The sequence below is a fragment of the Acinonyx jubatus genome, chromosome D4 (genome assembly GCF_027475565.1).
Source record: "Acinonyx jubatus isolate Ajub_Pintada_27869175 chromosome D4, VMU_Ajub_asm_v1.0, whole genome shotgun sequence".
In the NCBI taxonomy this organism is placed as follows: Eukaryota; Metazoa; Chordata; class Mammalia; order Carnivora; family Felidae; genus Acinonyx; species Acinonyx jubatus.
Window position 1 is genome coordinate 53249929 of NC_069391.1, and position 21751 is coordinate 53271679.

A 21751-nucleotide genomic window follows, 5' to 3' on the forward strand; every position below is an offset into this window, starting at 1 on the left:
TCCTTAAATTAATATTTAAATGTCCCCTTCATGAATTTGAACTTAAATTGCTCAAAATATATACTTTTTTCCCAATTACTAAAAATAGCTCATGATCATTTTTGAAAATTTGAAAAAAGTAAGAAAAGCATGAAGAATATAAAAAAATCACCCAAGCCCTACACAGAATATGAAAGAAAGCGTACAGCTCTGATTGAGGAAGCCTTTGTACTAAGTCTCAGCAAGGATTATTTAGGGGCGGATTATTTAGCTTATAAATTCATTAATACCTGATTTATTAGAATAATTGTATTCTTTGTTGGTGCTTGCCCTTTGGCTTTTTCCAGCTTTTTAGATCTTCCCTCTACAGGAACGGGGCTCTACTGCAGAGTGAATGTTGACATCCCTTTGCCTCGATTCTGCAACACTGGCGACGGGTCTGGGATTGAGGTTGCCAGTACAGCATATTTGGGGTACCCGTTGATTTCTGGGCTGTTCTTGCTATACCAGCTGCAGCTGCCGTACCTCCCTTCTTCTTTGATATCTGGCGATGAGAGTGGCTATTTGAAAGGAATCCTCCACTGGGCAGAATTTGGTCTGGTGAGCAGTTTTCTCTAGTAAGAAACACAAGCTGATCATATGGTCCAAAATAGTAAGCAGTAGATTTCCTGGAAACCTGGTGGTGATGTCCACTGGAGTTTTGTGTTTATGGCTCCAGCGGACATGGTCCAGACTGTAAATTATATAAATGGTGCCTCCAAGAGAGTAACATTTGGCCTGTTTGCTTTCCTCCCTTTTCTCCCCCAAAGAGAGGAAAAAACATGAAGGATATGAAGTGTCTTTTTATTAGTTTTTGAAAATTTTATTTCTTTTTTTCCTTCTTTTGAAAATGGGATATCTTTTAATTCACTGTTCAGGAACATAGCACAATGCGTTGGATTTACTGGAGGAATTACATTTGAATCGATTCTGCTAATTATGATTTGAATGAGAGGAAAAAATTATAAAAAAGTAGCTGTAAGCTTTTCATTTGAAAATAGTTTTACCTGGTGATTAAAAATTACAGCAGTATGAAACTCAATAATAAAAAGACAAATAGCCCATTTAAAAAATGGCCAAAGAACCTGAATAGACATTTCTCCAAAGATATACAAATGGCCATTAAGTAGCTAAAAGATGCTCAACATCCTTAGTCATTAGGTAAATGCAAGTCAAAACCACGATGAGATACGATATATCACACCCACTAAGATAGACAATTTTAATAAGTGGTGGACAAGATGTGGAGAAATTGGAACTTCCCTACATTGCTGGTAAGAATGTAAAATCACATAGTCACTTGGAAGAATGGTCTGACACTTCTTCAAAATGTCAAACGTTAACTTACAATACGACTCAGCAGTTGTCTTCATAGGCATATACTCAAGAGAAATGAAATATATGTCTACATTAGAACTTGTTCATGAATTTTAATAGCATTATTCAAAATATCCCAAAAGCGGAAATAACACATATATCCATAAACTAATGAAACAGTAAACAAAATGTTATATCCATACAATGCAATATTATTTGGCAAAAAGGAATGATGTACAAATATATCAACATGTATCTTGAAGACATTATGCTGAATGGAAAAGCCAGTCATGAGAGACCACATATTGTATAATTCCATTAATATGAAATGTCCAGACCAAGAAAAATCTGCTCATATTGAAAGCAGATGGGTGACTGCCTAAAACAAGAGATGGAGGGGGAAATGTGGAGTGACAGCTAATGGATGGACAGTTTCTTTTGAGTGACAAAATACACATTGTGGTGATAGTTGCACACCTCTAAGAACATACTAAAAGCCATTGATTGTATACTTTAAATGGGAGAATTGTATGGTCTGTGAATTTATATCTCAATGAAGCTGTTTAAAAACTTAAAAAAAAATAAAGCAGTAAAATCAGGGCAAGAGAAGGACAAATGTTCCACCATACTCATCCCTGTATTGAGATACAATGTATTGTTTTTCTTAGGCTCTGTCAACCTAATCACAGTATTTTTCACTAGCTGAAAATACATTTCTTTTAACTTCTGAATATAATACCTTGCATAGGAGTAGAACAGACAAGTCATCATTCTATTTGGTTAAATTGTTTTTTTAATCTTTCTTATTTTTTAAGTAATGCAACGTGGGGCTTGACCTCATGACCTTGATATCAAGAGTTGCATGCTCTACTGACTGAGCCAGCCAGGTGCCCCTTGGTTAAATTTTTTTTTTTTAATTTTTTTTAACGTTTATTTATTATTGAGAGACAGAGACAGAGCATGAGCAGGGGAGGGCAGAGAGAGGGGGAGACAGAATCTGAAGCAGGCTCCAGGCTCCGAGCTGTCAGCACGGAGCCCGACGGCGGGGCTCCAACTCTCAAACCGCGAGATCATGACCTGAGTAGAAGTCGGACGCTTAACCGCCTGAGCCACCCAGGCGCCCCTAAATTTTTAACAATTGTGCTCACTTTGGTGGTACAGATTATGAAACTGAAATGATCTAAGGATTGTTTTGCATGGAGGATATCTGAACGTCAGAGCAGTGTTCCATATAATAGAAACCTTTAGTAAAGGAAATAAGATCAGACCTGAATAAATGTGTATAGATGTGAAAATGTAGTATTGTAGAGATAGTGTTAAAAAAAAAAAAAAGCCCAAAATTCAGGGGCGCCTGGGTGACTCAGTTGGTTCAGCATCCATTTTCTGCTCAGGTCACGATCTCTTTGTTCATGAGTTCCAGCCCCACATCGGGCTCCGTGCTGGCAGCTCAGAGCCTGGAGCCTGTTTGGGATTTTGTGTCTCCTTCTCTCCCCACCTCCCCCACTCATGCTTGCGCGCGCTCTCTCTCAGAAGTAAATAAACATTAAAAAAATAAAAAACACAAAAACCCCCAAAATTCAACCCAGTAAATTTGAAGATCTAATTGGCTTCATTAAGAGATTGATTAATGGGGCAGCATCCCATCTAGCAAGTAGAGGAGTTGTAAGAAAAGGGAAGGTTTTTATAGGGAGAAGGTGGGGGCCAGAAAGTTATTAGCAAAGAAAAGGATTGTTCCAGATGAGATTTCTTTCCCTTAGGAGGAATAGTGACAGGTCTTGTCATGCAGATGACCTCATCTTCCTCTGGGGGATGGGGAATGCCCTTCTGGCCACTCAGTGATGCAGACTCATCGGCCCCAGATGGGGAAATTTCCTGACCGACTGGTTAAGACTGCCTTTCTGGGGGAGGTTGAATCTAGAGTTGGATTAGTTATTAAACCCCAGTTTGGGACTCAGCCTAAGTGACGCCATTTTGGGCCTGTGATTTCGTTTTAACAATGTCAGAGATTTATTTATCAATGAGGAAATCAGCAAGATGTTAAAACTGGTTCCAAGAGCATTTGGGTAACTGAAGAATGTTGGAATAAGGTTTTTTATTATACGCAAAATTTACTAATCTCCTGCAAGGCACTAAAACCATAACCTTACCAAATTATCTGCATAATTACCAGACCAAAAAATCTAAAAGTTCGTCTCTTCTGTTACTTAATGTGAACCTTAATTGGTAGTAAATAACAAATCAAGCAAAGGTATATATGCCTTACAGAATTCCTGGGATGCCTGGGTCTCTCAGGCAGTTATGGCTAAGCCTCTGACTCTTGATTTCTGCTTAGGTTATGATCTCATGGTCTGTGAGAATGAGCCCCGCATGAGGTTCTGTGCTGACAGTGTGGAGCCTGCTTGGGATTCTCTCTCCCTCTCTCTTTACTCCCCCCTCCTTTCAAAATAAATAAACATTTAAAAATAAATTAAAAAAAAATATTCCTTGGTGCGCCTGTTACTGCTCCAAGAGCGTTGAGAGGATGTGTGCTCTTCCTTTTGTGTTATTTCCAAGCCAAGAGTAGCTGAAGGATGAGTTATTCATTGGTGTTGGGATAATTGCCTATCCATGTGGGAAACAATTAAATTTAGCTCTCACTGTATGCAAAAGATTCCAGATATACTCCTGTCATTTTCTCTCTCTATTGGAAGCATTTGTCATAAAAAAAGAAGAAAATAGGTTCTTGATGAAATATGATGTAGTGTAGGTGAGTGAATTAGGTCTACATCAAAAAATACCGTTGAATAAAAAAATCAGTTTGTAGCGTGATATACTTACTGGGATATTAGTACAAATTTTAAAATACTGTAGAGTTTCTGGGACTTCATGGACATGCATACAAAAACATAAAGGACTAGAAGGATCTAATCTAAACTTTCATACCTCTGAATATGTGAATAAAATCTGACATTATTAGTAATTAAGTTCTGCTAAATTCAAGTCTATTGTGTCTGGTGAAGACACTGTAACTGTAACTCTCAAACATGCAGCATTTACCTGGCGTAGCGGGCTTGAATTTAGCAGAACTTAATAAATTTCAGTGTTTTATATATATGGTATGTCATATATTGTCAAATCACTGGGGCAAAAGATGTGGTCTTTTAAAAATTATCTTGGGGGGGGGCGCGCCTGGGTGGCGCAGTCGGTTAAGCGTCCCACTTCAGCCAGGTCACGATCTTGCAGTCCGTGAGTTCGAGCCCCGCGTCAGGCTCTGGGCTGATGGCTCAGAGCCTGGAGCCTGTTTCCGATTCTGTGTCTCCCTCTCTCTCTGCCCCTCCCCCGTTCATGCTCTGTCTCTCTCTGTCCCAAAAATAAATAAACGTTGAAAAAAAAAATTTAAAAATTATCTTGGGAAAAATGCCAAAGATTAAAAAATACACAGCATTCTCTTGTACTATATATTCAAATTTTATAAGTAGATAAAAAAATTGAATATTAAAAGGTAATAGCACTGGCAAAATTATGGTATATAATGTTTATGGAGGGAGGTTGTTTCTAAGTATGCCCTCAAAATCAGAAATGTTAAAGGAAAATAATTAGTTTTCATTAAATAAAAATTTCAAAATTTGAAATTGAGGAGAATTTTATAATTAAAACTGAAGGTAAATGGTACAGTAATTTCAGAGACCATGTTTTGCTGGCCCTTATAAATAAATCTGTAATAGAACAGATGGGCAAGAGTGGTCCAAATGGATAGATGACCTTTTGAATAGCTCTTTTTCCTTTTTGCTCCTAAGCAGAGGTAGCTGTCGCTGCCCTAGAGTCTGGTTTATGTAAGTGCTCAGTGCTTCCTCTATTCTGGTGAAATAGTCTTGTGATGGAAAATAACCAGCCTAAAGTACATTTCTTCCTAGCTGTGGTGTTTTCTTTTCTCCTACCACCCACATCCAACCACCTTTGTAAGAAGAACCTTGATTTTCCCCTAACCTGATGTATAGAATTTGGGGAACTTGATATATTCAAGACAAGATGAATGTTGAATATAAAATATTACAAGGTATTGGGAGGTCTGAAAGGTGGGCTGTAATCAAACTCCACTTAACTGAGGGCATTGCACATCTTAGAATTTAAAAAAAAAAAATAAAGCTTTCCTAAAAGGACAGTCAATAACCCTTTTCTCTCTAGGCTTGGGTACAGTTAAGAATGGAAGCAGGAGGCTGGTGATTCTATTACAATACGGGCGTTGGGGGCGGGGGGAGCTTATTCTTACTCCATGAAAATTTCCTTTTCTAGCATGGCCCCGCCTCCATGTGTCTGTGGTGGGAGCCCTGGGTCTATGAAATGGCCTAAGCGTCTGCCAACCAGATCAGTCTCCACCTCCTGAATGTTACTGTAGAACTCTGTGGTGTATATATAATGAGAAATGAAGCTGTTTTTAAAAAGAGGATCCCTAACAAAACACAGGCTGTTTAACTCAAGAATTTATCCTCAGGAAACGATCAGGCAAGTCAGTAAAGAGCTTATTACAATATTGTTTGTAATCTCAAAACATCGGGAGCAATTTACATGCCCCCAAAATAAGGGGCAGGTAACAAATTATGTTACAGTAACTATAAGAAAAGATTCAGGATAAATTAAACATACAATGAAGGAAACTAGAATATATCACCCCAAAATATGCCTGTTTGACCTGTAAATCATTTTGAGCTGAAGGCAATCTAGAAGGAGCAAACACTGTAATAGCTCTCCCTTTTCTGCCTAAAGGCTGGAAATAAATTATCCTTTTACTGGAGAAAGACATTTGTATCTGCAAGCCTTTGAAAGTGACCCTTACCTTCCTAGTTACTTCATCGTTTTCTACCCCTACCCCAGGCCCTTTGTCTTGCCAGTTTTTCACAGATTTGAAAACTTCCTGCTGGTCTTCATTCTCCTGTGAAGGCCCTCGTGTACTTATACCAGTTCAACAAAATTTATATGCTTTTCTCCTGATAATCAGTCTTTGTCCATTTTATCTTCAGACCCAGCCGGGGACTCTAAGAGGGTCAGAGAAAAGTTTTTCCTTCCTTTCAATAATATTCCATTTATTTTTATGGAAAAAAATTTTTTAAACATTTATTCATTTTATGAGAGACAGAGAGAGACAGAGCCTGACCGGGGGAGGGGCAGAGAGAGAGAGAGAGAGAGAGAGAGAGAGAGGATACAGACTCTGAAGGAGGCTCCAGGCTCTGAACTGACAGCACAGAGCCCGACATGGAGCTTGGACTCAGGGACCGTGAGATCATGACCGTGAGATCATGAGCCAAAGTTGGACGCTTAACCAACTGAGCCACCCAGGTGCCCCTCAATAATATTCCATTTTAATAAAATATAAAAATATCTGTATAGATTTACTTGGGAAAAGTTCTGGAAGTATATTTATATACAAGATACAATGTTGTCTTGTTGTCTTTGGGTGGAGAGCTTTGGGGGAGCTGATTTTGGTTCATTTTTTGTGTGTGTGTACTAGAAAAAAAAAGTTATTTTATTGGTGCTGTGTTTCAGGAATGTTCACAATGTAACAGTAGATAGATTTTTGTTACTTGATTTTCCGAATTGATTAGAAATGGAGGTGAGATGTACTAAATAATTGGAGGGCTTATGTTGTATACTTGAATTTATGTGGTCTTTTCCTGTAAGACAAAGAAATAAAAACCTCATTCTGCTTTTTTTATTAATAGGTTTTCTCGCACAGATATGGCAGCAAGCAGCCAACCCTTTGCATCACTTGACACAAAACAGTCCACTGGACGGCACGGATCATCTAACGTGAACAGGTGAGGAAGAGGTGCAGGTGTTTTAGGGATGTCGGCAGAGGGGTCCAAGCCGTTGGTGAATTGTAATGTTGATGTTAGAACAGGGCTTTGTGTCTTGCTGACTGATGTCCATTTGACAAAGTAGGAGGGGGAGACGGAGCTGCCAAGGGGCTCTGAAGAGGTGGCCCTGTCAAAGCAAAAGGAGCACAACTAAATGACAACATTTGGGGCATAGCTCTCTTTTGAGTCTCTTTTATTTAAACAAGTTTTAGATCATTAATTTCACATATAAAATAATATAACCACATTGCCAGGCATTGAAGAAATGGAAGAAAGGAGAAACAGCCACCGTAAATATGACCTCTTAAACACAGACTGTTATTTTGGTGTATTTCATTCTAGTCTTTTTCCTCAGCATGTATCTTTTTTTTCCTTTCTTTTCTTTTCTTTTCTTTTCTTTTCTTTTCTTTTCTTTTCTCTTCTCTTCTCTTCTCTTCTCTTCTCTTCTCTTCTCTTCTCTTTTCCTTTCTTTTTCTTCCCTTCCCTTCCCTTCCCCTTCCCCTTCCTTCCCCTTCCCCTTCCCCTTCCCCTTCCCCTTCCTTCCCCTTCCCCTTCCCCTTCCCCTTCCTTCCCCTTCCCCTTCCTTCCCCTTCCCCTTCCCCTTCCTTCCCCTTCCCCTTCCTTCCTTCCCCTTCCCCTTCCCCTTCCCCTTCCCCTTCCTTCCCCTTCCCCTTCCCCTTCCCCTTCCCCTTCCTTCCCCTTCCCCTTCCCTTCCCTTCCTTTTCCTTTTCCTTCCTCCCTTCCCCTTCTCTCCTCTCCTCTCCTCTCCTCTCCTCTCCTCTCCTCTCCTCTCCTCTCCTCTTTTCTTTTCTTTTCTTTTCTTTTCTTTTCTTCTTTTCTTTTCTGTCTAATGTTTACTTAATTATTTTGAGAGAGAGAGTGAGAGAGTGTGAGCGCACACAAGTAGGGGAGGGGCAGAGGGAGAGGGGGAGAGAGAGAATCCCAAGCACGTTCCTTGCTGTCAGCACAGAGCCCAACGCAGGGGTTGAACTCACCAACTGTGAGATCATGACCTGAGCTGAAATCAGGAGTCGGAAGCTTAGCCTACTGAGCCACCCAGGCACCCCCTGGGCATATGCTTTTTGATATGGATGCAACCATAGGGTTTTCATTGAATATTGTAGTATGATTTTTTTTCTACTTAATATTCTTGTAACCTTGGCTTAAGGAGCATTTTAAGAAATGTTGAATATAGAAAATTCAGGAAATATAGAAAAGCACAAAGGAGAAAATAAAATGTGTTTTACCATCACTGTAACTTTTTTGTGTTTTGATATTATTTCTTTTTTTCTTCATATATAGAGATACTGATTTTTTTATTAATTGGGATCATATTAAATATCCTATTTAGTAACCTCATTTTTTATTATTATTTTTTGCCTTACCCCTCCACCTTTTTTTGTAGTCTGCCTTTTTTTTTTAAATTTTATTTTTCCCTAATCTCTATACCCAACGTGGGGTTTGAACTCATAACCCTGAGATCTAGTGTCACACGCTTCACTGACTGAACCAGCCTGGTGACCTGCTTTTTGAAAGTTAATACATCATGACATTTTCCCTGTCCATTAATATTTTTTGTAATAATTTCACATTGAATTGCTAAGTAATGTTTTCTTTTCCTGCCCATTCTCCAATTAATGTAACTAATTGTTTCTTTTTCAAAATGTATGTTGTTCCTTTATCATTTATGATCATTTATTGAGGCAACCCTGTTAAAGCTATGCTTTAGTACCACGAGAAAGTGCTTTTTATCTGTCCTTACAGGTTTATTGAACTTTAAGTTGTACAGTAGATCTTTAGCATTTCAGAGTCTGCATTTGAAATCTCAGCTATTTGTGAGTGTGTTCGTAACACTCCTGAAGTTGGCAGCCTGTCGCAAGACTCAGCTCTCACCGTACAGAGACGGGGTGCAATAATTTGAAGATTGATGAATGGAAATGAGGTTGAAAATAACTTCCGAGGATCTTTAGGCATTTATTTTTCACATTACTCTTTCATTCCATATGTCCCTGCTTATGGAAATCTGAGCTTTCTTTAGAAGTAGGAGTTTTCTCCCTCAGAGTTAACCTCTAAGTCATCTGATAGTTTCCTAGGTAACTACTGCATCAACATTTATAGGTCTTCCTTGACTTATGATGGGCTTATGTTCCAATAAACCCACTGTAAATCAAAAATCCATTTAATACACCTGTCCTGTCGAACATCATAGCTTAGTCTCGCCTACCTTAAATGTGCTCAGAACACCTACATTAGCCAGCCTGCTGCTAGAAAAGTAACTGAGGTGGGATTGTGTTTTCACGTTTGAAGGCATGAATTTGGAGAGGTTGGTGGCATGGAAATTCGACTTTCAGTACTTTTAAATAAATCATCATACTGCTCATTTACTTGCCGTAATATTTTCCTGTTAAAAGTTGTTACACAAAACATTTTGGAGAGGGCTCTAATTTTAAAGAGCAAAACTTCTGTCAGTCATAAATAACTAACGGGTAATTGTTAATAAAGGGTAAAATCATAATGATTATACAAACATAAAAACGAACGCATGTTAAAGATTTTGCTTAACTCATTAATCAGTGAGGGAGCTAGGCAGATGTTATAATAGATTCAAAGGAGAAATCCAAAACAGCACAAATTTATATGGACTTAAGGAACGTTGAAATTAATGTCCGAAGTCAGCAAAACTAACTCCTTACATGAAGGAGAAAAGGTCATTGAAGCTGCCTACTGAGTTTACATGTCTGTAGACAACAGTTACTTTACATTGCTATCAGTTACTTATGATTTACAGAGTTGCGATGCAACACTAAAAAAACACTGATTAAAAAATGGTTGGAGGACCTGAATAGATATTTTTCCAAATATCTATTTGGACCCCTATGTTTATTGCAGCATTATTTACAATAGCCAAGATATGGAAGCAGCCTAAGTGTCCACAGATTAATGGATAAAGAAGGTGGTGTATATATGTACTATGGAATATTACTCAGCCATAAAAAGGTTGAGATCTTGCCATTTGCAACAACACAGATAGACCTGGAGGGTATAATGTTAAGTGCAATAAATCAGATTGAGAAAGACAAATATCATGATTTCACTCACATGTGGAGTCTAAAAAACAAGGGAACAAACAAAAAAAATGCAGATTCAGACTCATAAATATAGAAAACAAACTAATGGTTGGCTAGAGGGAAGGGGCATGGGTGAATGGGCAAAATGGGTGAAAGAGAGTGGGAGATACAGGCTTCCACTTAGGGAACAAATAAGTCATGGGCATAAAAGGCACAGCATAGGGAATATAGTTTATAATATCATAATAGCATTGTATGGTGACAGATGGTAGCTACACTTGTGAGCAGTTAGCATAACTATAGAGAAGTTGAATCACAGTGTTGTATACCTGAAACTAATGTAACATTGTGTGTTGACTATACTCAAATTAAAAAAGAAAACACAAAGGGCCTGGGTGGTTCAGTCCGTTAAGCATCCGACTTAGTCTTAGGTCATGATCTCGTGGTTTGTGGGTTTGAGCCCCACATCCGGCTCTTTGGTGACAGCTTGGAGCTTGGAGCCTGCTTCGGATTGTGTTTCCCTCTCTCTGTGCCCCTCCCCTGCTTGCGTGCATGCACTCGTTCTCTCTCTCTCTCTCTCTCAGAAATAAAATAAACATTGAAAAAAAAAACTAAAAAAGAAAACACAATGTGCAGAGTTGCAAGACAGTTCCTGTAGAATCAAAAGCAATCTGAAGGAGTCTATTCTACAGTCTAGATGATAATCAGCTTTCCACTGAAGCACATTTTTCCCCCTGCATAATCAAACTAAAACATAATAACTTTCCCTGTCCTATAAATCAAGGTAGTTCCCACCCTTGTGGTCTTTGTGAGGGCTATCAGCCTTATTTGTTGATTTATTCCATCCTCATGACATTTTCACGAAGGTGGTGGTATTCCCATTTTACAGATAAGAAAGGCTTTAGAAGGTTTCAGAAGGGCTAGAATCCCAGTCTTTCTTTCTCCAAAGGGTACACACACACACACACACACACACACACACACACACACCCGCAACAACTTCTAATAATAAAAGCTATTGAAATGCTATGTATTTTTTTCTTGATCCTTAGGTCAACATCAGTGAAGGTGGATCTCAAGTGTGGCCTAGAAGAATGTTCAGTGGCATTGAACTTATTTCTGAGTAACAAATTCACGGATGCCTTAGAGTTGCTTCGACCATGGTAATTAACTTAATTTCCTTTAGATAAAATACATTTTTACAGACGTTTCTGATGAGTCTTTGATATATTGCTTGTCAGTCAGCATATCTGCATTGCCACCTGAATATTTCTAAGCTAATTTGGTTGAGACGCCTTACTTTTGGTCAATTTTAATGTCCAGTTAAAAAAAAAAATCTGTTTTTTTCCAAATTTAATCAGTAGAAAGTTTCTGATTCTCATATTTTAATTTCTATATGTGTTCAAATATTGTCATCTCATATAGTTTTGTGGAGTTTCATTTTGCTCTTTCCAGTGAGATACTTTAATGGATATGCCTCTGAAGCTTAAATACCTTTGACAGAAGTGCCCTTTGAAACGGGGATGGGAAGAATTAGAATGCACTAATCTCAAATGTTAAAAAGAACTTTTCTTAAAAAGAAATTTAAGATAATACAAAATGTTATTGGGACTCCCTGTTTATGTGATAAATAAGTTAAGCAGTTTAAGTTCAGTTGATAATACCTGTTAATTGTTCAAATGTGGCAGCAAAACCTGTGCTTAGCCCGTTTACTAGGTGTCACCTTGAGCACTGTCCCCAACTCCACAGTGTGACTGTTAGCTGGACAGGAGTAATCCTACCTTGTGCCTTCAAACGCAACACTTAACTTGGACGAAACTTAGACCTGCTAACAGCAGTTTTCTAGAAGGTTGCTCGGGTACAACAGCGGAAATCTCCTTTCTTTGGTCGGTAGAGTAATGTGAATCTGATCATGGACTTTCAGTCCTCCTACGCTCATTATGGTGAGTGTTGCATAATGTATAGAATTGCCGAATCGCTATATTGCACACCTAAAACTAAAATGACATTGTATGTCACTACCTACTTCAATAAAGAAAATGAAATTACCTCCCGAGAAGCTGGTGTGGTGGTTCTATTAAGATGTAGAAGAGCTGTGATCACATAGTATTTCAGGGGTTAGGACCAGAGGATAAGAGATGCTACAGCCCGAGAAAATGGCCCAGTGTTGTCTCCAACACTGTCCATCCTGCCTGTCTCCTGCCTCGTTTCCCTCTGTCCTTCCCAGACCCTCAGACTTCTTTCTCTGTCCATCTTCTGTCTCTGCTTCCTGGTCTTCCTCCTCTTTGCCTGCCTACCTTTTTCTGTTTGTCTCTCCTCTCTCAGCCTGCCTGCCTGTCTCCTTCACTTTTTATTCACACAAGACCCCACTCTCCTCTGCCTCAGACACCCCAGCTGGTGGTAACATGGAATGACAAGAAGTGATTGAGTGTTTTATTTAGTCAAGATTCTCTCATCTTGATGCATGTTTCACTGTGAAACATAGGTTTTCCCACTGCATACTTTTTTTTTTCCCTCTTGGAGCTTTTGGTTTAAAATGCGAGGTTTAAGACCACAATAAATGATTAACTTTGGGCTGCTGTTACTCTTTGTGGTCTTTTGAACAGCCAGTGACCTTGCTATTCAGGACAAACTGCAAATTACCGAAGGATGTTTAGAGTATTTCCATGAGGGAAAAGAAGAATGTGGCTTGCGTTTATTTTGCATAGCAGCGGGCTGTGGTGGATGATGTTTGAATTAAAAACAAAACTGCGCACTAATATTTCAAGTCTTGTAAATAACTAATTGAGTCTTGTAAATAACACGATGAGAAGTTTTGAGAAAAGAGATGGTAAGGTTTTCACAGTCTGAGAGTCTGGGATGTGTCATACCTTAAGACTAATTAATGCCCGTAAGAGTCTAAGCAGTTCTTCCTGATAATTTAGTAATTTGAATTATCAAGAACTTTATTCAGGAACTGTGGATAATGGGATTAGATTACATACGAAGTCTGGAATGTACTTTCGTCTGGGCCCTTTGTGGCCAACCTAATTTATTGCAAAAGTCTTGCTTCCCTTTGGCCTCCAGCTGGGAGTGGAGATGAACCGGTTTTAAAAATGGGTCTTTATCTTTCAAAAAATATATCAGAATCTCTCTGTCACAAAATACATTTCCAGTGGCCTGTATTTTGGTACTTCTATCAGCACTAAAGATAGGAAGTAGATTCCCGGTGTTTGGGAAAAATTGATTTGCTTTGAAATGTTTTCTACTAAAAGAGTCCGCAGGCTGCCCCCTTGTGCTGAAATGGGGAAAAACAATTGTCAGCTTCTGCTTCAACCTGGAACATTCAGTGCTGCCTGCATGGGCGTAATTTGGAAAGTCCTTGATACTTGAGGTTTTTTTTTTTGGGGGGGGACGTGTCTTTCACAGTCTGTATTATTTCAGTGATTATGGTGAAGGAGTAAAATTTATCGCTATACAAGTCATGATATGTTTTTACTAGGATTTCTTCTGGTCAGTATCAGACAAGACCTGAATGCTCTTAAACTGCATTGAAACGTGTTAATTCCTTTTTTTTTTTTTTTGCCCCCCAGGGCTAAGGAGAGTATGTACCATGCCTTGGGCTACAGTACTATTGTGGTGTTGCAGGCCGTCCTGACCTTCGAGCAACAGGACATCCAAAATGGCATTTCTGCCATGAAGGATGCATTACAGACCTGCCAAAAGTATGAACTGAGTAATTAAATACTTGAGATGCAACTACAAACCTTTATGTCTGTGTGACAGAGTGAGCGTGGTTTGCCTGATGGAAAGCTCTGTTTGAAGTTGGCCACAATTGTAGTAAGGGACTTGTACTTCCAAGCCTCCTGGCCTCACATAGTTGTATCTAATAGAGTTGAAAGTTCCTGTTGGGAATTATAGAAGATTCTTGTTTGGCCAAGCAGTTGGCATCTGTGCCTCCACGGGTTTTTCCCTCCCCCCCTTTTTTTCCCCCATTGGTAACTTCAGTCACAGCAAGCATCTCCCAAGGGTCTCCGTGGCGCAGATGAATTCAGCTCCTGCCTGCCAAGCCAGGCCAAACAAGGAACTCTCTTTTTTTATATGGGCGGATGCTGCCTGTTCGGAAGGGAGAGTTTTATTTGTCTAAAAGGACATATCTGGACACTTCTGGTTGGTGAAAATGAGATGGATTTTCAGTTTTATTTTAATCTTTGCTCTGTGTGTATAGCAAGACCCCAGCAACAGCTGTTAACCAGCACTGGTGACAATGTGAAACTATATCCTCATGGAATTATGTTGCAACCCTGCAAATGAAGAGTTTCCCAATATCACACTCTAAGTCGATTCTTAACCTGTGGGTGCCTCTTCCCAGAGAAATACTGATTTCAGCATCGTGCAGGTGCTTGGCAGGGCTAGTGTTCATTGTGTTGTGTGAGTTTGTCCACTCACGTGTGCAGTAAGTGTGGATGGAGTGCCCACAGGAGATCGGCTCAGGGCTGGGTGCCGGGTACACAGTGTTGAAAAGGGTGCTCTCTGCCCTTTAGGGTTTAGAGTTTGAGGTTTGCAGTTCCTCCTTGGTAACTCTTTGGTATGACTGAGACTGAAATGAATGTCCAATGAAAGTGAACTCGGCCTGATTTATTATTATTTTTTCTTTCTATTTCCCACCGCCCTTCTACTTTTTCTCCACAGATACAGGAAAAAATGCACAGTTGTGGAATCGTTCTCGAGTCTTCTTTCTAGGGGCTCATTGGAGCAGCTGACTGAAGGTGAGACTCATTTAAAAGATTAATGTTTCCCTGTCTTGGGAAGGTTAAAACGTGATCATACTCCTAAAATTCAATACTTAAGCATATAATGTAAAGCAAATGGAGTATCTTTTTCTCTTTCCCACCGTAACTCACCCTGCAGGAGTGACCACTGTTAATAGTTGGGTTAATGGCTCAAGATTACCCACCTAGCGGAGCGAGGTTCTATCTGCCTTTCTGTAAGCCACAGCTCTTTCCGTTGTACCTCACACATTTTCTTGTAGGCTTGTAGTAAAGGGAACAGAGTGTTCATGTATGGCTGAGAGAGACATCTTGAAAATAGATGCTGCTGCGTTCTTTCCTTTTTATAATGTCTTTGACATGACACTTTAGAAAATCTGGAATAAGGTAGGAGGTTACTTCTTCCTAATTATTAAAAAAATAAAACAAACGAGAAGATGCTACTATACACCTGTTAGAATGTCCATAATCTTAAACATCAAAAACACCATGGTTGATGAGAATGCAAAATTGTATAGCTACTTTAGGGGAGACAGTTTGGCAATTTCTTACAAAACTATACATGCTTTGTTTGGCCTTACAAACCAGTAATCAGTCTCCTCAATATTTACACAACGGAGCTGAAGACTTAGGACCAGCACAAAAATCTGCACGTAGATGTTTACAGCAGCTTTATTTGTAATTTGCCAAAACTTGTCAGCAACCAAGATGTCTTTCAGTAGGTGAATGGCTAAATAAACTGTGGTGCATGTAGACAAATGGACGATTAATTAGTGCTAAAAAGAAATGAGCTATCAAGCCACAGAAAGACATAGAGCAACTTCAAATGCGTATTACTAAGTGAAAGACGCCGATCTGAAAGGGCTACATGCTGGATGATTGCGAGCATATAACATTCTAGAAAAGGCAAAACTGTAGAGACAGTGAAAAGATCAGTGGTTGCCTGGGGATGGGGTGTAGGGATGAATAGGTAGATGGAGCACAGAGGATTTTTAGGGTAGTGAAAAAACTTTGCATGATATCATGATGATGGCTACGTGTCTTTATACATTTGTCCAAACCCATAGAATGTACAACACCAAGAATGAGCTCTAATGTAAACTGTGGACTTTGGGTAATTATGATGTGTGAATGGAGGTTCATCAATCGTACCACTCTGGTGGGGGATGTTGATAACGGGGGAGGTAATGCATGCATGGGGCAAGGGATACATGAGAAATTTCTGTACCTTCCCTTCAGTTTTTCTATGAATCTAACACTGCTTTAAAGGATAAAGTCTTAATTAGAAAATAATAAAAATAAATGAGCTTGTGACTATAGCATATTCTGAAAAACAGGTTAATTTAGACTTTTACATCCAAAGCCATGCTTAATTAACATTTTAATGCAGGCTGAAGATATTTCCTTCAGTAGACTAAGGAGTTTATGATTCAGAGATATTCTGGTAAGGTACCTACTCATAAATGCCAAATGGCTAATTTTGAGAACTGAGGAATATAAATCAAACAGAGTGAAGGAACAAGACTTTTATAAATTAAGTTGCATTTTATTCCTAATGAGTTTGGCTGTCACTGCAACCCAAACAGACTTTGTGTTCAAGGAGGCATGTCAAAACATTGTAGCTTTAGTATGTGATTTGTTTTTCCTCTTGGTAATTTTCATTTACATCCTTCAGTGGCTGGTTGTCTGCAGGAGTCAGTATATTTAATTAAACTTTTCGTGGGTTTAACATGGAACACACCCATTCTTCTCTCGTGCCTGGCGTATTGCCCTGAATGTTTTTCAGATTTCCTTTGAAAATAGATATGTATATACAGTACTTAGGATGGGAAAGGGATTTAACATGAAGGATACTTCCGTATAGTCTACAGAGTTCAAATTTTCTTGACCTTTCAGCTCTGTCTTCTCATTATGTCCTTGAGCTGCTCTTAGGTTTGTCCATTTTTAACTTAACCCTGATACGTCTAATCCTTTGGATGCTCATACCTCTGCACGGACTCAGCGTTGCCTACTGAATCAAGCCCAGCCTCTGACGCTTAAGGTTGTCCATAATTCAGCCCTGACTTACCTTTCCGGACTCATTTCACACTCCTGCCTTTACACACCTTGTGCTCTCACAGGGCCTTCCCCGCACATGCCCAAGCCAGCGATCTGGGGTACTGAGTAGGCTTTCAAAGTGGGAAATTCCAAACTGTTCCCACTTTGTTACAAATGTACATAGAAAGAAGAGGAAATTCAGGTGACTGTAAAAATCGAAGACTGCTTTTATTCCTCTGAACGCTGAGTAAATCCAGAGGGCCAAGGGTAGTAATCGTAGCTAAAGTAGCAAACAAAAATGGAGCGCTTACTCTGAATAGTGAGCTCTGCTTGCAGCACCTCGCTTGATTCTTCAGCTGTGAAGTAGAGACATTATGAGCTGGACTTTATAAATGAGGTAATGGACGGGGCGGTGGGCGGGATGACCAGCAGAGAGAGGAGGGATGACCCAAGGGAGAGGTGAGCTGACCGCAGATGAGGAGGGATGACCGGCAGGGAGAGGAGGGATGACCACCAGGAAGAGGAGGGATACCTAGTACACGGCAGAACCTTTCCCCTAGCCCAGGCTGTTAAATACGCCAAGCTCGTTTCCTTAAGTAAAATGCCAGTTTGCATCCCATGGATAAAACAGGAAGCTGCTGCTTTTGTTTACCCAAAAACGCAAAGGTTTCTCTCCTACCCTAATCTCTGCAAGTACAAGGTATTGTTTAGGAAGATGGGCCATGTGTTTTGGGGCATTCCATCTGTCCCTGGGATATACATAGCTTTACACCGTCCTTTTTGTGAGTGCCTTGTTCCTGTGCTAGATCTCTCCATGATCAAAATAGCCTGACGTGGTGCTGATGCTGACTCTTTTTATATCACGTCATGACTTGGCACTTAGGGCCGTACTTTTTTGCAGAACTCCAGAGTTGCGTTCTCTCTTTAATGTAATAATGTGTCTGATCATCACCATGACTATCATACCTTCGTATTTTGGAAGCTAGGATTCACAAACAGAAGATTGTTTTTTCAATCTTTATAACTGTGTTAAACTTACATGTTAGTGTTAAATAATTTTCTTTTTAAGTGCTTTTAAATTTTGGTTTCCTGTTGTGAGCTGAGTTTGGGGCTCTGGCACCAAGTGCCTGACTCGTTGGAGTTCTATTTGAATGGGGCCAAAGATGACTTCCTTAAATCATGTTACACATTCTAGAAAAATCTTGCTGAGGGTCTGAGAACTGAGGTCATCATCCTCCTTTTGTGGAAGTACCAGAACAAGCTAGATTTTTATGTCTCCCTTGGGTTCATTGATCTATCAGTCTTTTCTGAAATCTCAGAGCAATGACTGTGGACATAGGATTTTCCTTAATATAATTTTATTTGTTTTTAATAGAGGAAATGCATGCCGAAATCTGTTATGCCGAGTGTCTCCTACAGAAAGCAGCACTCACGTTTGTGCAGGTAATGAATGTTTGGCTTAGAATCAGTATTTCTGGGGAAGCCTGCCAGCACTACGTAGAAAAAATGTGGCTCATTCTATGTCAGTGCTTCAGTTCTTTTGACTCAGAGCTGTAACAGAAGATACTTGCCGTTCTGATAAACTTGGGCTGAAAAAAGACCCCAGGGAGCTTTGTTCCTACACAAATGCCCTTCGAGTCTGTTTTGAATTTCAGTCTGTTGGGAACCACTGCCTTGTAAAGAAACTGTTTTGCAACCACCACACCTACTTTCTGGTTGCTTCTCTAGATGAGAAGCGTGAGATTATCTGTCTTTGCTTTTCCTAATGGTGAGGGCTACACGGGGGATGGCCTGGGCAGAAGACACATCTTCATCCTTGGCCATTCCCTTCTTTACACCAGCTGCTTGAGCAAAGCTCAGGTATGCATGCGTTGAGCGCTAGGCTTTTCATATATAACTTTGGATTTTATTTTTCCCCTTTCTATTCTCATTCCCCTTTCTTACTTTTATTTCTTCCTATGGAAGAGTAGATTTAAAAAGTTCTAAACCTAACAATGAATACCTTTCTTTTGGGACATTTTAATTTTATCTCTAAGAACTGTTACAGCCAGTACCTTGCCTAACATTTTATTTTCCACCACTTGGATTTTAACCTCATGGCCCCATGGGTGGCAGTGATGGATATAGTGGGGTAGAGGTGGGGTCAACATTGTAAGGGGGAAGAAATGCAATTGTAAAATTGAAAATCTTACTCAATTACAGTGTTTTACATTGTATTAAGAGTTGCTTTTCTTTTTTCTTCCCTCCCCTCCCCTCCCCTCCCTCTCCTCCCTTTCCCTTCCCTTTCCCTTCCCTTTCTCTTCCCTTCCCTTCCCTTCCCTTCCCTTCCCTTCCCTTCCCTTCCCTTCCCTTCCCTTCCCTCCCCTTCCCTTCCCTTCCCTCCCTCCCTTCCCTTCCTTCCCCTCCCCTCCCCTCCCCTCCCTCTTCCCTTTCCCTTTCCCTTCCCTTCCCTTTCCCTTTCCCTTCCCTTCCCTTCCCTTCCCTTCCCTTCCCTTCCCTTCCCTTCCCTTCCCTTCCCTTCCCTTCCCTTCCCTTCCCCTCCCTTCCCTCCCTTCCCTCCCCTCCCCTCGCCTCCCCTCCCCTCCCCTCCCTCTTCCCTTTCTCTTCCCTTCCCTCCCTTCCCTTCCCTCCCTCCCTCCCTTCCCTCCCCTCCCCTCCCCTCCCTCTTCCCTTTCTCTTCTCTTCCCTTCCCTCCCTTCCCTTCCCTCCCTCCCTTCCTTTCCTTTCCCTCCCCTCCCCTCCCCTCCCCTCCCTCTTCCCTTTTTCTTCCCTTCCTTTTCCCTTCCCTTCCCTTTCTCTTTCTCTTTCTCCTTCTCCTTCTCCTCCTCCTCCTCCTCCTCCTCCTCCTCCTCCTCCTCCTTCTCTTTCCTCTCCTCCCCTCCCCTCCCCTCCCCTCCCCTCCCCTCCCCTCCTTTCTCTTCCTGGAGGCTTACCCCTTAAGTTGGGTTCTGGTTTAGTGAAATTGAATCAGTCTGTTCTATGACCCTGTTTTCTAAAACCCTACGTATTCTGAAGGCTGGTTGAAAACTGCATTCTTACTGCTTCAGTGAACATAATGCTGGTCACGGAGGTCCCCAGTTTTTCTGATGTGTTTTCCAAATGGGGATTTGACAATCAAATCTGGGAGTTGCAGGCTTACTTTATTTGTGGGGACTTGTAACTAAACATCCGGCAGATATGCAAGCCTCTTCCCTCCTCCTCATGCCTCCATATCCAGTTTAATGGTCATGCTTCTCTTACCATGCTTCCTCTTCCTTCTCTGATTGTTCTAGTGGGAGTGTTCGTCAGCTCCCCTCTAGGCTGCATGGCAACCTAGCGACCCTCTGGCTCTAATTTCTCTTATCCTCAGCTCATTGTCCATTGTGCAGCCGCGTCCCCTCTCAGAGACGAGAATCTCACCTTGTCATCTCTCTGCTTTAGCATCTTGTAGCTCTCACCGACTATGGCAGTGGTTCCGTATCAGAATATCAGAAGTGGGGGAGGTTTCAAACTAAACGGGTGTCTTCTCCCAAATTCCCTATGCCCCCCCCCCCCCCCTTACCATGTGCTCAGATGCTATTGGCAGGTATGTATGACGCATACCTGAGTGGCATGGGTAGAGGTAGCTTTGTTACTCCTTGGTTTTGCGGTCTTTGCAGTAGCTTCTGCAGCAGCGCTGGGTGACGTAAACACAGATGGCCAAGTACACGCCATGATCTTTAACGCCTCCTTGCCTTTCTACTTCAGTTTCCCTTTGCTTGCGAAGCTCACATCTGGTTTGCCTTCCTTCCTGTGGCCCCATCCTAATCATTTTTTATGCCTTAAGCGCCTGTTGCTTTCAGGAAGCTTTTATGGGCCTCTCCTTACCCCCCTCCCCTACTTTGTGCTCTCATGACCTCCTGTGCATATCTCTACCCATGTGCATGACTCTAGCCCTTAGCACCTTTTATTGCTCTTGACTGATTTTGCATTCAGATGGCAGGTGTAAAATAGGCATTCAGTCAATGTTTGGTGAATGATGAAATGAAATATTATTATTGGAGGCAGATTTTAAAGTGATTTGAGAAATTCTTTCCTGGCCAGTATTGGAACTTGTGCAAGCATAAGGCTCCTTAAAATGAGAAGATGAACACTTATGTTGCATGGTGAATTTTGTACTTATCAGTGCTTATAATAATTTGAATGTTAAAGGTTTAATAATTAATGAAACTTATATACTAAAATAAGTTTTTCCCTTGCTTCGGAAGGATGCTGAAGTGCACAGTGAATAAATACCAGAGCAGCTTTCCATTATCAATAGGCTAAGAAAACATCGTCCACGGAAATGGGAAATAGGGGAACTGTCTCCAGTAGCTCCATCTGTTGACTAACTTCCTTTAAGCAGTTTTGGATATAATTTGTTAAGAGATTCTCTTAGAATCCTGGAATGTTGACCCTGAAAATGACATTCATTTAGGCCCCCTGCCTCAATTTTATGGTTGATGACCATGAGGCAAGGAGAAGTAAAGTGATTTTTTTCCCACCAAACAAAATTGCATATTAGTGACAATCAGTTTAGAATCCAGATCAATAATTTTTGTTTTGGAAATATGTATTAGTGAAATTTACAATGTTAAACAGATTGAGTGCTAAAGTACCCTGCAAAAGAAGAACCATCATTCCATTTACTGGAGTATGATGGATTGGAAAGTTTGCCCTTAAGGCATATCCCTTAAATCAGCCGTTTGGATTCTGTTGAGCCCAGAAGAAAATT

General features: G+C 40.5%; 1 protein-coding gene across 1 annotated transcript in view; it reads left to right on the forward strand.

Moving 5' to 3' along the window:
• TTC39B (tetratricopeptide repeat domain 39B) overlaps positions 1–21751 on the forward strand; it is a 128835-nt gene that overhangs the window by 59774 nt on the left and 47310 nt on the right. Inside the window, 5 exon segments of the mRNA XM_027047187.2 lie at positions 7032–7127; positions 11287–11397; positions 13807–13938; positions 14906–14982; positions 18395–18462. Of these exon segments, the coding sequence (XP_026902988.1) occupies positions 7032–7127; positions 11287–11397; positions 13807–13938; positions 14906–14982; positions 18395–18462 (484 nt within the window).